This window comes from Gorilla gorilla, chromosome 2, assembly GCF_029281585.2.
Source record: "Gorilla gorilla gorilla isolate KB3781 chromosome 2, NHGRI_mGorGor1-v2.1_pri, whole genome shotgun sequence".
Taxonomy (NCBI): domain Eukaryota; kingdom Metazoa; phylum Chordata; class Mammalia; order Primates; family Hominidae; genus Gorilla; species Gorilla gorilla.
Genome location: NC_086017.1, coordinates 132,547,602 through 132,568,543, shown reverse-complemented (window position 1 = coordinate 132,568,543; position 20,942 = coordinate 132,547,602). Strand labels below are relative to the sequence as shown.

General features: G+C 37.0%; 1 protein-coding gene across 15 annotated transcripts in view; it reads left to right on the top strand.

Moving 5' to 3' along the window:
- GOLGB1 (golgin B1) overlaps positions 1–20,942 on the top strand; it is an 87,897-nt gene that overhangs the window by 43,444 nt on the left and 23,511 nt on the right. For all 15 annotated transcript variants that reach the window (XR_008678676.2, XR_008678675.2, XM_031009078.2 and 12 more), the window contains 4 exons: positions 7,800–7,914; positions 10,494–10,567; positions 11,451–16,639; positions 17,798–19,709. Coding sequence is in view for 13 of the 15 variants with exons in the window: in XM_031009078.2 (XP_030864938.2) it covers positions 7,800–7,914; positions 10,494–10,567; positions 11,451–16,639; positions 17,798–19,709 (7,290 nt within the window). In the remaining 2 variants the exon portion in view is untranslated. The remainder of the gene's footprint in view (positions 1–7,799; positions 7,915–10,493; positions 10,568–11,450; positions 16,640–17,797; positions 19,710–20,942) is intronic.

The window sequence follows — 20,942 nt, the reverse complement described above, 5'->3', positions numbered from 1 at the left end:
AGTCTACAGTTTTCTTGTTTTATAATATCTTTATCAGGATTTGGTATTAAGGGTGTGGCAGCCTCATAATATGTTCCCTTTTCTATTTTCTGGGAGTGTTTCCTTTCTTTCTATTTTATGAGAGTTTGTATGTGATTGGTATTATTTCGGTTTTTGAAAATAATTTTTTAAATACTTTTTTATAAAAGAATTCAACAGTGAAACCATCTGAGTCTGGAGTTTTAGGAAGGTTTTGATAATGAATTGAATTTCCTTTACAGATATAAGGCTAATAATAAGATTTTTTTTTTTCCACCCGGTGCCAGTTTTGGTTTGTTTGGGCTTTTTTTTTTTTTTTTTTTTTCCTGGGGTTTTGTCTATTTCATTGAAGATGTTCTATTTTTGTCACAATTTTGGTTACAATGTTTACTTTTTATCCTTTTAATGCCTGTAAGCGCTGATCCCTGCTGTTGTTAATTTGTGCTTCATTTTCTTCATCAGTCTATCTAGAATTTATTCAGCTTTTTTCCCCCATCTTTTCAAAGAACCACTTTTGGTCTTGTTAATTTTCTCTGTTGCTGATTATTTTCATTTTCATTGATTTCTACTCTTTAGTATTTCTTTCTGCTTACTTGGATTTACTTTGCTCTTCTTTTTATAGCTTCTTAAGGTGAAACTTTATATCAAAGATTTCAAGTCTTCTTTTCTCATATGAACATTTAAAGTTAACACAGTTCCCTCTAAGCATAGCTTGTTATGTTGTGGTTTTTTAATCATTTCAGTTTTTGAACATTTTTCTAAGTTTCTCTGTGATTTTTTCATTGACCATGGATTGTTTAGAAGTGTGTTCTAAATAAACAAGTTGTTGTAGAATAACCAGATACTTGGTTTTATTTCTAGATATCTTATTGATTTCTAATATAATTTCATTATGATCAGAGAATATGTTTTATGTGACTTCAATCCTTTGAAATTTATTGAGACCTATTTTATGACACAGCATATGGTGTCTTGGTGAACATACCTTGTACACTTGTAAATAGTGTGTATTCTGTAGTTATTGGATGTAATGTTCTACAAATAGCACTTAGATCATAGTATTGTTCAGGTTATCTTTGTCTTTGACTTTTGTCTGGTTATTGAAACATTTGCTAAGAGGGGGTTGAAATCTCCAACTATGACTGTGGAATTGTCTGTTTCTCCTTTTAATGTAGTCATTTTTTGCTTCTTGGTAATTGGAATCTCTGTTATTAGTACATACACATTTATTTTTCAGATAAAATGTTCCTTTTTTCACTTACAAAATGTTACTCTATCTGTAGTAATACTTCTTTATTTACATTTCTCTGTATCTGGCATTAATAAAATAATTCTGTCTTATGTTTATTGCTTGAATGGTATACTCTTTTCTATCCTTTTACTTTTAACTTGTTTTTCTTTAAAGTGAATGTCTTGAAGGCAACATATAGTTGGGTTATACTTTTTTATTTCTTCTCTTCTTTGTGATTGGAGTGCCTAGTCCTTTTAGTGTAATTATTGATGTGATTGGATTTAGGTCTACCATTTTGCTTTCTGTTTTTTCCCCTCTGTTTTCCCTTCTTCTTTTTTCCTGCCTTCTATTTGATAATTAGAAGTTTCTTGAATTTAATTTTCATTTATTGACAACTTTTTCTTTTAAACAGCTCTATTAAGTATAAAAAGATATACTTGACATACAGTAATGTGTACACATTTAAAGTATACAGTTTAAAGAGGGTTTTGTGTGTTTGTTCATTTGTTTTTTGAAACAGGGTCTTGTTCTCTCACCCAGGCTGGAGTGCAGTCACATGATCACAGCTCACTATAGCCTTAACTTCCTGGGCTCAAGCAATCCTCTCACCTCAGCCTCCTGAATAGCTGGGACCACAGGCATGTGCCACCATGCCTGGCAAATTTTTTTTTTTTGTAGAGACAAGGTCTCACTATGTTGCCCAGGCTGGCCTCAAACTAACTCCTGGGCTCAAGTGATCCTCCTGCCTTTGTCTCCCAAAGTGCTGGGATTACAGGTATAAGCCATAGCACCCAGAACAATTTGATGACATATAAAACCATCACTACTATCAAGAAAATGAACATATTCATCATCTCTAGAAGTTTTCTCATGTCCTCTTTTAATCTTTTCCCTCACATCTTTCCCTACCTAGACAACCACTGATCTGCTTTCTGTCATTATAGATTTTTTAAAAGTTTATATAAGTTGTATATGCACTTTTGTTGGCTTATTTTACTCAGCATACTTATTTGAGATTCATCCTAATGTTTGTTTAGTAATAATTCATTCCATTGTATTGTTGAGTATGTTGTAAACAGCACAATTTGTGTAACCATTGACTCACTGATGGATAATTTGGGTTGTGGACAGTTTTTGGCTAATACATATAAAGCATTTATGTTTATGTTTTAAGGAGATTAAAATAAGAAAATAAATCTTAACTACCATTGCAATTACCATTTCTGGTACTTTTCATTCTTCGTTGGTAGATCAGAGATTGCCAATCCTTTTATGTATAGTAAATATTTTAGGCTTTGTGGGTCATACAGTCTTTGTTGCAGGTACTCAACTCTGCCATTGTAAAGTGAGAACAGACATAGAGCCAAGGTAAACAAATGGTTGTGGTTATGTTCCAATAAAAATTTATTTATGCAAGCCTCCAAAGTTTGCCAAACCCTGGCTTCATATTTCCATCTGGTATCATTTTTCTTCTATCTGAAGGACTTTTTTTTTTCTTTTTTTTTTTTAATAAGAGACAGGTTCTCATTTTGTCACCCAGGCTACAGTGCAGTGGCATGATCATGGCTCACTGCAGCCTCATCCTCCTGGGCTCAAGCGATTCTTCCACATTTGCCTCCAGAGTAGCTGTGACTACAGGCATGCACCATGCTACCCAGCTAATTTTTTTTTGTTTTGCTTTTAGTAGAGATGAGGTCTTGCTAAGTTACCTAGGCTGGCTGGTTTTAACCTCCTGAGCTCAAATGATCCTCCTGCCTTGGCCTCCCATAGTGCTGGGATTACAGGTGTGAGCTACTGCACCTGGCTCTGAAGGACTTCTTTTAATTTTTGTGTCTGTGTGTACATGGATGTGTGTGCAAGTCTGCTGGTCATGGGTTTTTTTGTTTGTTTGTTTTTGTTTTTGTTTTTGTTTTTTTGAGATGGAGTCTCGCTTTGTCACCAGGCTGGAGTGCAGTGGTGCAATCTTGACTCACTGCAATCTCCGCCTCCCGGGTTCAAGTGATTCTCCTGCCTCAGCCTCCTGAGTAGCTGGTACTACAGGCACCCACCACCACACCTGGCTATTTTTTTGTTTGTTTTGTTTTTGTATTTTTGGTAGAGACGGGGTTTCACCGTGTTGGCCAGGATGGTCTCAATCTCTTGACCTCATGATCCACCCGCCTCGGCCTCCCAAAGTGCTGGGATTGCAGGTGTGAGTCACCGTGCCTGGCCAGTCATGGGTTCTAATAATACTTTTTGTCTGAAGACATCTTTATCTCACCATTGTTGTTGAAATATTATTTTTTGCTGACTAGAATTCTACATTGAAAGTTTTTTTTTCTTTCATTTCTCTAAGTGTATTACTCTACTGTCTTCTTTTTTGCATTGTTTTCTTTGTTGGTTTTTTTTTTTTTTTTTTTTTTTTTTGAGACAGAGTCTCACTGTGTCGTCCAGGCTGGAGTGCAGTGGCGCAATCTCAACTCACTGTAACCTCCACTTTCCGGATTCAAGTGATTGTCCTGCCTCAGTCTCCCATGTAGCTTGGATTACAGGCAACCGCCACCACGCCTGGCTAATTTCGTATTTTTAGTAGAGATGGGGTTTTGCCATGTTGGCCAGGCTAGTCTCGAACTCTGGTCTCAAGCAATCCACCCCCTCAGTCTCCCAAAGTGCTGGGATTACAGGCATGAGCCACTGCACCCGGCCCTTGCATTTTGTTTTTAATAAGAAATCTGCTGTCATGCTTCTCTCTTTCTCTTTTTTCCTGCCTGCTTTTAGGATTTTACCACTGTTTTTGAGCACTTGAATTATAATGTACCTTGACATAGTATGTTTCTTGTGATTGGGGTTCATTGAGCTTTTTCAATCTCTGTGTTTATAGTTTTGGAAGATTTTCTGCCGTGAATTAGTCAAATATATATATTTTTCTGACTCCCTACTCTTCTTTGGGAATTCCAATTACATTTATATTAGATTACTTGAAGTTGTTCCAAAACTCATTAATGGGCTTTTAATTTTTTTTTTTTTTTTTTTGAAATGGAGTCTTGCTCTGTTGCCCAGGCAGGAGTGCATTGATGCAGTCTCAGCTCACTGCAACCTCTGCCTCCAGGGTTCAAGTGATTCTCCTTTGTTTCTATATTTGTTTTGTTAACATATTTTGGAGCTTTTTTTATGGGACTCAGTTAAATTCTTTGAAAAAAACTTGGTCCTTTCAGATCTTGCTGCTTTGATTTGTTAGGAGGGTTCGAATCAGTGCTCAGTCATTCCATACTCCTGAGGCAAGACCTTGCTGAGTATTCTACTCAATGCCCTGAGAAGTGTTTTTTCACATTTGGCTATATAACTGACACTTCCGGGTTTTGTGTGAGCACCAAGTGCTATTCTTTAATCTCTTCAGATAGGTAGGGGTAGTTCAGATAGCCTTGGATGCTTTCCTCACATTCATGTCCTGCTCTGTACTTCACTGAACACTTGTTCAGTCCCTTTGCAGATCTGCAGGGTTTTCTCTTTACGTGACTTTTTCCCATCTGGTATTCTATTCTGCGAACTGCAGCCATCTTGCTCTTTCTTGACTGTCAGCTCTGTCTCATGAACTTAGGCAGTCTACCAGGCTCAGCCTATGTTCCCCCTTCTTGGACCACAGCCTGAAAACTCTCTTAAGGCATGAAGCTTGGTCAGTTTTAGGGATCACTTTGTTTTCTGCCTCTCTCAGAGATAATTATCCTTTGTTGCTTGATATCCAGTATTCTGAAAATGATTATTTTATTATTTTGTCTGGTTTTGGTTGTTATTGTTTCAGGTAGGAGGTTAAATCTGTTCCATGTTACTCAGTCTTTAGCAGAAGCAAAAGTCATCTATTGGGTATTGAGCTGTATCTTTTTACAAAAATTTTTTAAGTGGTTATTCTAGGAAGTACAACATATATCCATAATTTTTCAGTCTTCTTGAGTTAATACTGTACTACTTCACTTAAAAGGTAGAATCTTCATAATCATATACCCTCACCCTATTCCTTATGCCACAGTTGTTGTATGTATTATATTAACAAAAATAATAAGCCTCAGCATGCAATTTTAATATTTGTGCTTAAAATGGTTATATATATTTGAAAGACATTAAGAGGAAAATATTGACCTTAACATTTATCCACATATTTACCATTTGTAATGCCCTTTCCTCTCTGATGATCAGATATCTATTTGATACTGTTTTCTTCAGCCTCTACAACAACCCATAATATTATAGTATAGGTCTGTCTGTGAAAAAATTTTCTTAGTTTTTTTCTTATCTAAAAATGTCTTTATTTTATTTTTATTCTTGAATGATATTTGCTACTGGATATTATAATTCTCGATTGACAATTTTTCTTTCAGAACTTTTTTTTTTTTTTTTGAGATGGAGTTTCGCTCTTGTCACCCAGGCTGGAGTGCAATAGCACAATCTCGGCTCACCGCAACCTGTGCCTCCGGGGTTCAAGCGATTCTCCTGCCTCAGCCTCCTGAGTAGCTGGGATTGCAGGCATGAGTCACCACGCCTGGCTAATTTTGTATTTTAGTAGAGACGGAGTTTCTCCATGTTGGTCAAGCTGGTCTTGAACTCCCAACCTCAGATGATCCACCTGCCTCGCCCTCCCAAACTGCTGGGATTATAGGTGTGAGCCACTGTGTCCAGCCTTTCTTTCAGTACTTTAAAGAAGGTGTTTCCCTCTTGTGGCCTATATTTTTTCCCTAACAATTGGTCAGTAGTCATTCGAATTATTGTTCCTCTGCATGTAAAGTATCATTTTTCCATGGAAATTTTAAGACTTTCCTTTTATCCTTGTCTATGAAGTACTTAGTTATAGTTTTCTTTGTCATTTTCTTGCTTGCTTTTGTTGAGTTTCTTAGGTATATAACGTTATGTTTGAGAAATTTTTGGCCATTTCTTAAAATATTTTTTCTTCCCATTCTGTCCCTCGTCTCTTCTGGTACTCCAATTACACGTATATTGAACCTTTTAATATTGTCCCCCATGTCCCTGAGGTTGTATTCATTTTTTTTTCAATTTTTTTTATTCTTCTGTCTTCAGATTGGATAATTTCAGTTGATTTATCATCCTCAATTCACCAAGACTTTCTTCTGTCGTCTATATTCTACTGTCAAGCCTATCACATTGAAATTTTCATTTCAGATATTATGTTTATTAGTTCTGGAATTTCAAACTGGTTCATTTTTTTGTTTGTTTGTTTTACTAAGATTTCCTTTCTTCTCATTCATTATGAGCATATTTATTTATGTCCTAAGCATAGATATAATAGCTTCTTTATTAAAATTCTTGTTTGCTACTTACAAAATCTGCATCATTTTATGGCTAGAATCTGTTGATTACATTTTTTTTCCTTGAGAATGGGTCACTCTTTCCTATTTCTTTACGCGTGAATGTTTTTGTTTTGAATTCTGGATGTTGTGTTTTGTTCTCAAGATTCTATTTTGTTATTTCTAAAATTTCAATTACTTTTTATCAGACAGTAAGTTGGACTCAAACCCCAAACTCTGGCCTATGATAGAGAGGCATCAAAACTCAGTTCAGTTATTTTTGCCTTAGCTGGGCTGCTTTAAGTCAGTCCAACAAATACATTGTGCCATTGTTCAGCCAGAAATTTCAGCTAAGTTTGTACACAGAATTCAGGGCTCCTCCTTCCTAACTCTTTTTCTTCTCTCCGATCTCCCTCCTCACATCCTGAAAGCTATGTTTGTCCCAAACTCTTCTCATTCTTCAAGCCAGAAATATCTGTGGCTATTCTATTGGAATTTTACTTGCCCTGCATACTGCAAACTGGGAACTTCCCTCAAGATAAAAGCCATAAAAACCCTAAATTCATCCCTTGCTATTTATTTTAAACATTGAATGAAGATTTTGGGGTCAAATATGCTGTAAAGACCCTCATGGCTTAAAAATTCTACAATTGTGTGAAAATTTTATAGAATAATATCCATGGAGAGTAAAAAATATATACAAAGACATAAAACTAAAGATGTGACATAATTAGATATATGCCTATCCTTAGGAAAACCAAAAATTCTGGATGTATAAATTAAGCCAAGGGAATTTTTATTATACTTGGAAAACAAAAAACAATTTTATAAATCTTCTTCCTTTCTTAAGAGGTACATATTCCTTTGCCTCTATTCCTCTTTGTGGAACCTCTCTTCATGTTCATTCTCCTTCAGGAGAGAGACCATGTTACTTGGTGACATTAATCTCATCTTTTAATACTATTTGTTTGTGAACCTGAAAATGTTCTTTCTTATGCTATAGACTTGGGATTTCTATCTTTGTAATCCAGGCTTCAATCTTAAATTTAAAAGCCAATGAACTTGATATTTGTGTGAAATATTTTATTTCTTTTTCTAAATCTTTAGATAAAACACTTTTCTTCAAAGATTACCTAGGCAGATAAGTAGATGTTATTTTTAAAGTATTTTCATGGCTGGAGAACTTCTAGAAGACAAAAATGCTGGAGGCTATCTGGGCGTTAGTGTGAGAATTTTCTGCTGGAGAATCATTAATTTGTTGTCTTTCTACAATTTAGGCAGTCACTGAGGAGAATATTGCTTCTTTGCAGAAGAGAGTGGTAGAACTAGAGAATGAAAAGGGAGCCTTGCTCCTTAGTTCTATAGAGCTGGAGGAGCTGAAAGCTGAGAATGGTATGTATAAAAGAAAACCATAATTCTCTGTCTTCTTATCCCACAAGTGCCTCTACTTTTATCACTAATTATGTATAACATGTAGAATTCTCTGATTCCGTGATAATAAAGATTTAGATAATAGAGCTGGTAACTATCAAAGATAATACACATTAAACAATTAGAGCATAGTATCAGTGTTTACATAAGTATAACATTTTGCAATATGGACTATACATGCTGCAGGATTTCTTTATAACTCATAATCATTTTGGAATGGTCATCGTATCCTATAGGAAGTATGGCTTGAACAGGACCTTAATAAGATGATTTTTAAAATAGGTAAAATGAAGAAAGAAAGGACATTCTGGTAATAAATTTGTGGGATGAGGTAACAGAGATCAGTATAAAGGTTTAAAGGTAGAAACTATGTTGTGAAGTGAGTGGTTTGTGCTCGTGCTGTACCCTGCTTAGAATCCTGCTCCTTTCCTTTAGTCTGGATGATTGTTACTCATCTTTCAGGCCTCGACTAGCACATTATCTTTTTCAGGAATTTGGTATTGATCCCCAAAAGTTGGGTTAAATGATTTTTTTGTGCTTCCATAACATCCTTGTATGCTTTTAACATTGTATTAAAATGATCTGTTTATATGTTTGTCTTTTTTACTATATTATAAGCTCTTCAAAGTTTAAATATAAGCTCTTCAAGGGCAGGGGCCATTTTTTTTTCCATCTTTGCTTTACCCAAAACTAGTATACTACCTGGCAAATAATGGCTACTGAATAAAGTTTTGTTGGATTGAACTGAACTTAGCATTTTATCCTATTGGATTGTGTGTGAACAGTTAGTGAGAATGAAGACGTGTCTCCTTCCACTTATCATATGCTTCATGTAGACTTTATGGATTTAGTAGCGTGTCATTAATGCTTTATTGATCTAATTCATCTTTAACTGACTACTACACTTTATCATCTAGGAGTGAGAATGAATAGCAAGTAAAGGTTGTAAAACTTTTATTAAACTCTAGAGCCAGTATTTCTAACTTAACCATTTTACAGTTTTCCACTTAGATCTAAATGGAAGCTTATGCACTTGTATTAGACGATTCCCACTATTTCTAATAAGTAAAGAACACCACAAATTCAGCTCATTATTTAACCCATTCAGAGCACTTCTTTGAGACCTTATCCATGATGCTTATTTTGCAGTTTTGCAAACAGTCTGTATCCTATCCATGTGCCTTCACATGGTTTGGAGGTATTATATGGGTTCCATTCCTTTGCTCTTTCCTGCAGGGATCACTGACCTTAAGGTTTTCTGTATTGGTTTTTGTGTCTGGCCTCATAGATTACTTTTACCTTGTATGTCATGTTGTTTTCAACTCACCTTTTGCACTGACATTTCTACCACTGTACTCCTTTTTCAAGTAATCTTGTGAAATGTCTGAACATATATACTGTCTTGAATTCCCTTGTCTCATCTATGGTGCCTTTCCTATGTGCCAGGCACTATTCTAGTTGCTGGGGATATAGCTATGAACATATTGGAGGGGAAGACAGACTACAAACCTGTTTATACACATAAGAAAATTTCAGAGAATGATAAGTATTAGGCTTAAAATAAAACAGAGTATTTCAAGTATGCCTTGGAGAAGAGGAATGCAGAATTGGAGTAGTGAGAGTAGGCCTTTCTGAGGACTTTAAACCTGAATGATGAAAAGGGGACAGCCATGCAAAGAGCATTCCAGGCAGAGAAAAAAGCAGTACAAATGTCCTCAGGTGTGAATGAACTTGATAAGTTTGCAGAAGAGAAAACAGACCAGTGTTTTTGGAGCAGAGTGAACAAAAAGGGGGCAATACAAGAAGAGGAGGTTGGAGAATTAGTAGGGTCAAAGCATGAGGGTTCCTGTAGGTCACATTAAGACATTTGGATACAGTGTAAAAAATATATATATTTTTTTCCTTTGGTGTATCTGTGTTATCTTCTCAGAAAGAATATAAGCTTCTTGAGGATATTGATATTGATGCTCAATATCTACACATTGTCACAGAACTTGGGTTAAAACTCCAAAGACTTGGATTCTAATCCCAGCTCCCTGAACTAGCTGCGTAACCTTTCAGGTCGTGTCATTTCTTTGTTTCCTTATATGATCATTGAGGAGATAGGATAGCTCCCTTTTAGTGCTAAAATTTGATATCTTTATGAACATTGAAGAACATTGTAAGTGCTATATTAATGCAAAATATATATTACAAACATAGTAGGGTTATGGATAAATTATATGTATTGTCCTAGAAGTTCCAGATTATGCCACAGAAATAGCTGCTTTATGTCCTGCATCCTGGCATCCTTCTCCTTTCAAACCTTCCACTATTTAGTATACTTCATTCAGGTTCATTATCATCACCTAGTACCGTTCTATCTTATATCTCATGTAATCATATCCTCTTGCCACTTCTTTAATAAGGCTTTCACCTCTCCCAAACTATTTTATTTTTTAAAAAATTATCTCATACAATTCAAATAGCTGCACATGCAATCCTGTTTTTTCACACACTCCACATATATCTTCTAAAGATATTTATTTTGTGACTTTCAGAAAAACTGTCTTCTCAGATTACTCTCCTAGAGGCTCAGAATAGAACTGGGGAGGCAGACAGAGAAGTCAGTGAGGTAAGTGATGTGTTCTTAATATAACCAGAACATGAGCTAGATTAACAGAAGGTAGCTTCATATGAAAATACGTCCATAATTTTCTAGTGTTGCCAGAGAAGTACATTACCTATAGAGTAAGATCTATTAAAGAGATTCATAATGGTTATTATATCTCATTTATTGTTACTTGTTTCTGAATATTAGAATTCATTGTTCTAAAGCAACACAAATACAGTAGCTACTAATTTGGGATTTGATAACCCATTTTTTTTTACTGGGTTATCATCTATCTCAACTTCTTTGTTCATCTCAGAAAAGTTTCTCAGTGAAGAGATTAGATAAGATTGGCATAGTTTTACTAAGATTAAATAAAAAGGGATCTTTGGAGAATGATCCTTTTAATAATCTGAAAATTACTATAAGAAGTGTATAGTTGCTTAGTATCATTCTGTTGATTTAAGAGTATTGTTAGCTGTGTTTTGTTTAGTTAGCTGTGTTTTTCTAATCAGTAAGTCAGTGATAGAATTATACATGCCCTTGAGGAGTAATGTGGCTTCCTAACAAAAGTATCTGCTTACTTTTTTAAAAAAAATCAATTAGGAGTTTTATTCTGAAGGAAAAAAAGCTTCTTATGTAAGGAATATCTAGAAAATGAATTCCCGATTTCCTTAGGTCTTATGAATAGGGCTTGACTTCAGTGCAGGATTGGCAGAGTGCCCTTGGAGGTCCAGCTGGGAGATACAAACTGATTTTAAAAGGATTTAGCAGTGTTATGGTACAAAGAAGGTTTTGACCAAAAAGTCTGAAGTTTTAGAAGATGAAATACAAGTTTTTAGTTGGGCTATTTTTTTAATGTTATAAAACATTTGATTACAGCTTTTTTTTTCTTTTTTAAAAATAGATCAGCATTGTTGATATTGCCAACAAGAGGAGCTCTTCTGCTGAGGAAAGTGGACAAGATGTTCTAGAAAACACATTTTCTCAGAAACATAAAGAATTATCAGTTTTATTGTTGGAAATGAAAGAAGCTCAAGAGGAAACTGCATTTCTTAAATTACAGCTCCAGGGAAAAAGGGCTGAGGAAGGAGATCATGAGGTCCTTGACCAGAAAGAAATGAAACAGATGGAGGGTGAGGGAATAGCTCCAATTAAAATGAAAGTATTTCTTGAAGATACAGGGCAAGATTTTCCCTTAATGCCAAATGAAGAGAGCAGTCTTCCAGCAGTTGAAAAAGAACAGGCGAGCACTGAACATCAAAGTAGAACATCTGAGGAAATATCTTTAAATGATGCTGGAGTAGAATTGAAATCAACAAAGCAGGATGGTGATAAATCCCTTTCTGCTGTACCAGATATTGGTCAGTGTCATCAGGATGAGTTGGAAAGGTTAAAAAGTCAAATTTTGGAGCTCGAGCTAAACTTTCATAAAGCACAAGAAATCTATGAGAAAAATTTAGATGAGAAAGCTAAGGAAATTAGCAACCTAAACCAGTTGATTGAGGAGTTTAAGAAAAATGCTGACAACAACAGCAGTGCATTCACTGCTTTGTCTGAAGAAAGAGACCAGCTTCTCTCTCAGGTGAAGGAACTTAGCATGGTAACAGAATTGAGGGCTCAGGTAAAGCAACTGGAAATGAACCTTGCAGAAGCAGAAAGGCAAAGAAGACTTGATTATGAAAGCCAAACTGCCCATGACAACCTGCTCACTGAACAGATCCATAGTCTCAGCATAGAAGCCAAATCTAAAGATGTGAAAATTGAAGTTTTACAGAATGAACTGGATGATGTGCAGCTTCAGTTTTCTGAGCAGAGTACCCTGATAAGAAGCCTGCAAAGCCAGCTGCAAAATAAGGAAAGTGAAGTGCTTGAGGGGGCAGAACGTGTAAGGCATATCTCAAGTAAGGTGGAAGAACTGTCCCAGGCTCTTTCACAGAAGGAACTTGAAATAGCAAAAATGGATCAGCTCTTACTAGAGAAAAAGAGAGATGTGGAAACCCTCCAACAAACCATCGAGGAGAAGGATCAACAAGTGACAGAAATCAGCTTTAGTATGACTGAGAAAATGGTTCAGCTTAATGAAGAGAAGTTTTCTCTTGGGGTTGAAATTAAGACTCTTAAAGAACAGCTAAATTTATTATCCAGAGCTGAGGAAGCAAAAAAAGAGCAGGTGGAAGAAGATAATGAAGTTTCTTCTGGCCTTAAACAAAATTATGATGAGATGAGCCCAGCAGGACAAATAAGTAAGGAAGAACTTCAGCATGAATTTGACCTTCTGAAGAAAGAAAATGAGCAGAGAAAGAGAAAGCTCCAGGCAGCTCTTATTAACAGAAAGGAGCTTCTGCAAAGAGTCAGTAGATTGGAAGAAGAATTAGCCAACTTGAAAGATGAATCTAAGAAAGAAATCCCACTCAGTGAGACTGAGAGGGGAGAAGTGGAAGAAGATAAAGAAAACAAAGAATACTCAGAAAAATGTGTGACTTCTAAGTGCCAAGAAATAGAAATTTATTTAAAACAGACAATATCTGAGAAAGAAGTGGAACTACAGCATATAAGGAAGGATTTGGAAGAAAAGCTGGCAGCTGAAGAGCAATTCCAGGCTCTGGTCAAACAGATGAATCAGACCTTGCAAGATAAAACAAACCAAATAGATTTGCTCCAAGCAGAAATCAGTGAAAACCAAGCAATTATCCAGAAGTTAACCACAAGTAACACGGATGCAAGTGATGGGGACTCCGTAGCACTTGTAAAGGAAACAGTGGTGATAAGTCCATCTTGTACAGGTAGTAGTGAACACTGGAAACCAGAACTAGAAGAAAAGATACTGGCCCTTGAAAAAGAAAAGGAGCAACTTCAAAAGAAGCTACAGGAAGCCTTAACCTCCCGCAAGGCAATTCTTAAAAAGGCACAGGAGAAAGAAAGACATCTCAGGGAGGAGCTAAAGCAACAGAAAGATGACTATAATCGCTTGCAAGAACAGTTTGATGAGCAAAGCAAGGAAAATGAGAATATTGGAGACCAGCTAAGGCAACTCCAGATTCAAGTAAGGGAATCCATAGATGGAAAACTCCCAAGCACAGACCAGCAGGAATCGTGTTCTCCCACTCCAGGTTTAGAAGAACCTTTATTCAAAGCCACAGAACAGCATCACACTCAGCCTGTTTTAGAGTCCAACTTGTGCCCAGACTGGCCTTCTCATTCTGAAGATGCGAGTGCTCTGCAGGGCGGAACTTCTGTTGCCCAGATTAAGGCCCAGCTGAAGGAAATAGAGGCTGAGAAAGTAGAGTTAGAATTGAAAGTTAGTTCTACAACAAGTGAACTTACTAAAAAATCAGAAGAGGTATTTCAGTTACAAGAGCAGATAAATAAACAGGGTTTAGAAATCGAGAGTCTAAAGACAGTATCCCATGAAGCTGAAGTCCATGCAGAAAGCCTGCAGCAGAAATTGGAAGGCAGCCAACTACAAATTGCTGGCCTAGAACATCTAAGAGAATTGCAGCCTAAACTAGATGAACTGCAAAAACTCATAAGCAAAAAGGAAGAAGACGTTAGCTACCTTTCTGGACAACTTAGTGAGAAAGAAGCAGCTCTCACTAAAATACAGACAGAGATAATAGAACAAGAAGATTTAATTAAGGCTCTGCATACACAGCTAGAAATGCAAGCCAAAGAGCATGATAAGAGGATAAAGCAGCTACAGGTGGAACTTTGTGAAATGAAGCAAAAACCAGAAGAGATTGGAGAAGAAAGTAGAGCAAAGCAACAAATACAAAGGAAACTGCAAGCTGCCCTTATTTCCCGAAAAGAAGCACTAAAAGAAAACAAAAGTCTCCAAGAGGAATTGTCTTTGGCCAGAGGTACCATTGAATGTCTCACCAAGTCTCTGGCAGATGTGGAAAGCCAAGTTTCTGCTCAAAATAAAGAAAAAGATACGGTCTTAGGAAGGTTAGCTCTTCTTCAAGAAGAAAGAGACAAACTCATTACAGAAATGGACAGGTCTTTACTGGAAAATCAGAGTCTCAGCGGCTCCTGTGAAAGTCTAAAACTAGCTCTAGAGGGTCTTACTGAAGACAAGGAAAAGTTAGTGAAGGAAATTGAATCTTTGAAATCTTCTAAGATTGCAGAAAGTACTGAGTGGCAAGAGAAACACAAGGAGCTACAAAAAGAGTATGAAATCCTTCTGCAGTCCTATGAGAATGTTAGTAATGAAGCAGAAAGGATTCAGCACATGGTGGAAGCTGTGAGGCAAGAGAAACAAGAACTGTATGGCAAGTTAAGAAGCACAGAGGCAAACAAGAAGGAGACAGAAAAGCAGTTGCAGGAAGCTGAGCAAGAAATGGAGGAAATGAAAGAAAAGATGAGAAAGTTTGCTAAATCTAAACAGCAGAAAATCCTAGAGCTGGAAGAAGAGAATGACCGGCTTAGGGCAGAGGTGCACCCTGCAGGAGATACAGCTAAAGAGTGTATGGAAACACTTCTTTCTTCCAATGCCAGCGTGAAGGAAGAACTTGAAAGGGTCAAAATGGAGTATGAAACCCTTTCTAAGAAGTTTCAGTCTTTAATGTCTGAGAAAGACTCTCTAAGTGAAGAGGTTCAAGATTTAAAGCATCAGATAGAAGGTAATGTATCTAAACAAGCTAACCTAGAGGCCACCGAGAAACATGATAACCAAACGAATGTCACTGAAGAGGGAACACAGTCTATACCAGGTGAGACTGAAGAGCAAGACTCTCTGAGTATGAGCGCAAGACCTACATGTTCAGAATCGGTTCCATCAGCGAAGAGTGCCAACCCTGCTGTAAGTGAGGATTTCAGCTCACACGATGAAATTAATAACTACCTACAGCAGATTGATCAGCTCAAAGAAAGAATTGCTGGATTAGAGGAGGAGAAGCAGAAAAACAAGGAATTTAGCCAGACTTTAGAAAACGAGAAAAATACCTTACTGAGTCAGATATCAACAAAGGATGGTGAACTAAAAATGCTTCAGGAGGAAGTAACCAAAATGAACCTGTTAAATCAGCAAATCCAAGAAGAACTCTCCAGAGTTACCAAACTAAAGGAGACAGCAGAAGAAGAGAAAGATGATTTGGAAGAGAGGCTTATGAATCAATTAGCAGAGCTTAATGGAAGCATTGGGAATTACTGTCAGGATGTTACAGATGCCCAAATAAAAAATGAGCTATTGGAATCTGAAATGAAGAACCTTAAAAAGTGTGTGAGTGAATTGGAAGAAGAAAAGCAGCAGTTAGTCAAGGAAAAATCTAAGGTGGAATCAGAAATACGAAAGGAATATTTGGAGAAAATACAAGGTGCTCAGAAAGAACCCGGAAATAAAAGCCATGCAAAGGAACTTCAGGAACTGTTAAAAGAAAAACAACAAGAAGTAAAGCAGCTACAGAAGGACTGCATCAGGTATCAAGAGAAAATTAGTGCTCTGGAGAGAACTGTTAAAGCTCTAGAATTTGTTCAAACTGAATCTCAAAAAGATTTGGAAATAACCAAAGAAAATCTAGCTCAAGCAGTTGAACACCGCAAAAAGGCACAAGCAGAATTAGCTAGCTTCAAAGTCCTGCTAGATGACACTCAAAGTGAAGCAGCAAGGGTCCTAGCAGACAATCTCAAGTTGAAAAAGGAACTTCAGTCAAATAAAGAATCAGTTAAAAGCCAGATGAAACAAAAGGATGAAGATCTTGAGCGAAGACTGGAACAGGCAGAAGAGAAGCACCTGAAAGAGAAGAAGAATATGCAAGAGAAACTGGATGCTTTGCGCAGAGAAAAAGTCCACTTGGAAGAGACAATTGGAGAGATTCAGGTTACTTTGAACAAGAAAGACAAGGAAGTTCAGCAACTTCAGGAAAACTTGGACAGTACTGTGACCCAGCTTGCAGCCTTTACTAAGAGCATGTCTTCCCTCCAGGATGATCGTGACAGGGTGATAGATGAAGCTAAGAAATGGGAGAGGAAGTTTAGTGATGCGATTCAAACCAAAGAAGAAGAAATTAGACTCAAAGAAGATAATTGCAGTGTTCTAAAGGATCAACTTAGACAGATGTCCATCCATATGGAAGAATTAAAGATTAACATTTCCAGGTAAATGAGTACTGAATTTTTCCTCCTCCAGATGTAACTTCAAGCAAAGAAAGTCTCTAAACTATTTCTGTTTCCTTTTAGACAATGGGACTAATTTTGGCATAAATGTCCATGGAAGATATATTCTCTCTCACTTCTGACTTTTTTTTGGCAAACAACAATCCTGCTACAACTGCATGAACATGAAAAGTTCACATCTTCTCTTCCCATCTTTCTATTGAGAGATTTCTGTACTTCTGTTTTGTTTTGTTTAAGATGGAGTCTTGCTCTTGTCACCCAGGCTGGAGTGCAATGGCACGATTTTGGCTCACTGCAACCTCTGCCTCCTGGGTTCAAGCGATTCTCCTGCCTTAGCCTCCCGAGTAGCTGGGATTACAGGAGCCTACCAACACGCCCAGCTAATTTTTTGTATTTTTAGTAGAGATGGGGTTTCACCATGTTGGCCAGGCTGGTCTCGAACTCCTGACCTCAGGTGATCCACCCACCTCAGCCTCCCAAAGTGCTGGGATTACAGGCATGAGCCATTGCACCTGGCCTCTGTATTTCTTTTCATTTCCATTTCAACTACTCTTGCCTGGATTTTTACCACAGTACTCTCAAATTAATTGCCTAGTCTCGTCTTTTCTTCTTCTTTTAGTCCACATTAATTCATACTGCATATACCTCTTAGAGTTATTTTTTCTCAAATTTCAATTTTCTATCACTTTTTAAGCTCTAGAACTAATAATGCCTCTCATCCTTTGTATTCCTTACTTCCAATAGGACCCTTCTATTCTAAAATAGATTTTCTCACTGCTTTCATATCAAGATTATCCCTTAGAGAAGCCAAACATTAGCTTGTCTGGAGCAAAGTAGAATAAAATAGGAGAAAATGTTACTTTTCAGTGTTGAAAACCATGTCACTAAAATAAGTGACATATTTTGGAGTTTACGACTTAAATATATGAACCCTTAGGTATGATATACCTTTAATACATAGCACTCAGTAGATAAACATGTAGGTGCAGAGAATTAATACCTCTTCAGTAAAACATTTAACACCTGTTATGAATGTTAATTCATTTGTAAATCTATTGAGTACATGTTATAGTATTTGTTCCTTGGGAAACATAGTTTTTTTCTTGAAATCTGTAACTAATGACCTTCTCTCTGTTTCAGGCTTGAACATGACAAGCAGATTTGGGAGTCCAAGGCCCAGACAGAGGTCCAGCTTCAGCAGAAGGTCTGTGATACTCTACAGGGGGAAAACAAAGAACTTTTGTCCCAGCTAGAAGAGACACGCCACCTATACCACAGTTCTCAGAATGAATTAGCTAAGTTGGAATCAGAACTTAAGATTCTCAAAGACCAGTTGACTGATTTAAGTAACTCTTTAGAAAAATGTAAGGTACAAAAAGGAAACTTGGAAGGGATCATAAGGCAGCAAGAGGCTGATATTCAAAATTCTAAGTTCAGTTATGAACAACTGGAGACTGATCTTCAGGCCTCCAGAGAACTGACCAGTAGGCTGCATGAAGAAATAAATATGAAAGAGCAAAAGATTATAAGCCTGCTTTCTGGCAAGGAAGAGGCAATCCAAGTAGCTATTGCTGAACTGCGTCAGCAACATGATAAAGAAATTAAAGAGCTGGAAAACCTGCTGTCCCAGGAGGAAGAGGAGAATATTGTTTTAGAAGAGGAGAACAAAAAGGCTGTTGATAAAACCAATCAGCTTATGGAAACACTGAAAACCATCAAAAAGGAAAACATTCAGCAAAAGGCACAGTTGGATTCCTTTGTTAAATCCATGTCTTCTCTCCAAAATGATCGAGACCGCATAGTGGGTGACTATCAACAGCTGGAAGAGCGACATCTCTCTGTAATCTTGGAAAAAGACCAACTCATCCAAGAGGCTGCTGCGGAGAATAATAAGCTTAAAGAAGAAATACGAGGCTTGAGAAGTCATATGGATGATCTCAATTCTGAGAATGCCAAGCTAGATGCAGAACTGATCCAATATAGAGAAGACCTGAACCAAGTGATAACAATAAAGGACAGCCAACAAAAGCAGCTTCTTGAAGTTCAAGTTCAGCAAAATAAGGAGCTGAAAAATAAATATGCTAAATTAGAAGAAAAGCTGAAGGAATCTGAGGAAGCAAATGAGGATCTGCGGAGGTCCTTTAATACCCTACAAGAAGAGAAACAAGATTTATCTAAAGAGATAGAGAGTTTGAAAGTATCTATATCCCAGCTAACAAGACAAGTAACAGCCTTGCAAGAAGAGGGTACTTTAGGACTCTATCATGCCCAGTTAAAAGTAAAAGAAGAAGAGGTACAGAGGTTAAGTGCTTTGTTTTCCTCCTCTCAAAAGAGAATTGCAGAACTGGAAGAAGAATTGGTTTGTGTTCAAAAGGAAGCTGCCAAGAAGGTAGGTGAAATTGAAGATAAACTGAAGAAAGAATTAAAGCATCTTCATCATGATGCAGGGATAATGAGAAATGAAACTGAAACAGCAGAAGAGAGAGTGGCAGAGCTAGCAAGAGATCTGGTGGAGATGGAACAGAAATTACTCATGGTCACCAAAGAAAATAAAGGTCTCACAGCACAAATTCAGTCTTTTGGAAGGTCTATGAGTTCCTTGCAAAATAGTAGAGATCATGCCAATGAGGAACTTGATGAACTGAAAAGGAAATATGATGCCAGTCTGAAGGAATTGGCACAGTTGAAAGAACAGGGACTCTTAAACAAAGAGAGAGATGCTCTTCTTTCTGAAACCACCTTTTCAATGAACTCCACTGAGGAGAACAGCTTGTCTCACCTTGAGAAACTTAACCAACAGCTCCTATCCAAAGATGAGCAATTGCTTCACTTGTCCTCACAACTAGAAGATTCTTATAACCAAGTGCAGTCCTTTTCCAAGGCTATGGCCAGTCTGCAGAATGAGAGAGATCACCTGTGGAATGAGCTGGAGAAATTTCGAAAGTCAGAGGAAGGGAAGCAGAGGTCTGCAGCTCAGCCTTCCACCAGCCCAGCTGAAGTACAGAGTTTAAAAAAAGCTATGTCTTCACTCCAAAATGACAGAGACAGACTAGTGAGTAGCTAGTTCTTTCTTTCTGATCTATTTAAGAGTTTTTGAACCTTTCTTCAAATTTATTTTTATAGAAAAGGATAAACACATTCTTATACATATTATCTGGGAACGCAGGGAAAGTATTATGTATCCCACAGGTTCTGTTTGGTCTTAGAGAAGCACAGAAACATGATTTAAATTGCTAAACCTGCCAATACCATTAGAAAAAAAATCAGAAATTTCCTTGGCACAATACTCTCCATTGGTTATAAAAGGACTAAGAGGTGGAGAACTGTTTTATATATTTTATATACACAAAGACACGTGTAAATGTTTCCAGAATTTGTCATAGCTTAACTGAAAGAAAGTAAAAGGATCACTTAGTGCCTTCTTACAGTGAAGTATAAGGATCATTTAGTGTCTTGCTTACAATTTAGCAATAGATTATCTGGTAGAATTTGGAGCAGAAAGGACTCAGTTCATCTCATGGGTAACTCAACCCTAATTTGTCAAAAATAAAAAAAAGTGACGTAAAAAGAGTTCCTTTAAATAAGTTGAAATGACTTTTTAGTAAAGTTTTATTTGCAGGCTGAACCATTTACCCACTTCCTTTTAATACCCAACATTTCCAATGGGAGAAAAAGCTAAAGAGGCTTCCTAATGCTGACATTTGACAGCTTTTAGTAGGAGTCAGGAGTTTAATCCAGGTCTCCCAAGATTCAGGGGCAAAAACTGGAACTGTATGAGCCAAGCCAGGTTGTCAGGATTCTACTGCTCCTAGGCTCAAGCAGTCCTCCTGCCTCAGCCTCCCAAGTAGCTGGGATTACAGGCATGAGCCACCACTCTTGGCTTGTTAGGGGATTCTACTTTGCAACATTACTGTCTTCACTTTCATGATAGTCTGTTAACTCTATCAAGGCTTTGTATTTGTAGGAAAATAGGCCAAATAGGAAATAAATGGAGTTTTGAAAGGCTAGGCTTTCCATTTTGAACTGTGACCCATACCCAGAATCTGAAAATTCTAATTTTTAAGATGAGCTCTAGTGAAAAGATTATTACCCCTAACTGTAGAGTGAGTTTTTCCTTTTCATTGCAGGTAATTGTATTCATTCCTATCTCACTTAATATCCCATATTTATAGACAGTCTTTCCCCTTTTGTAATCCAAACAAAGCCTCTCTGTTCAGTTATGGTTTTTACTTCCAACATACACATACTTGTTTATATTTTTTAAATAATTTGAGTTTAGCTGACT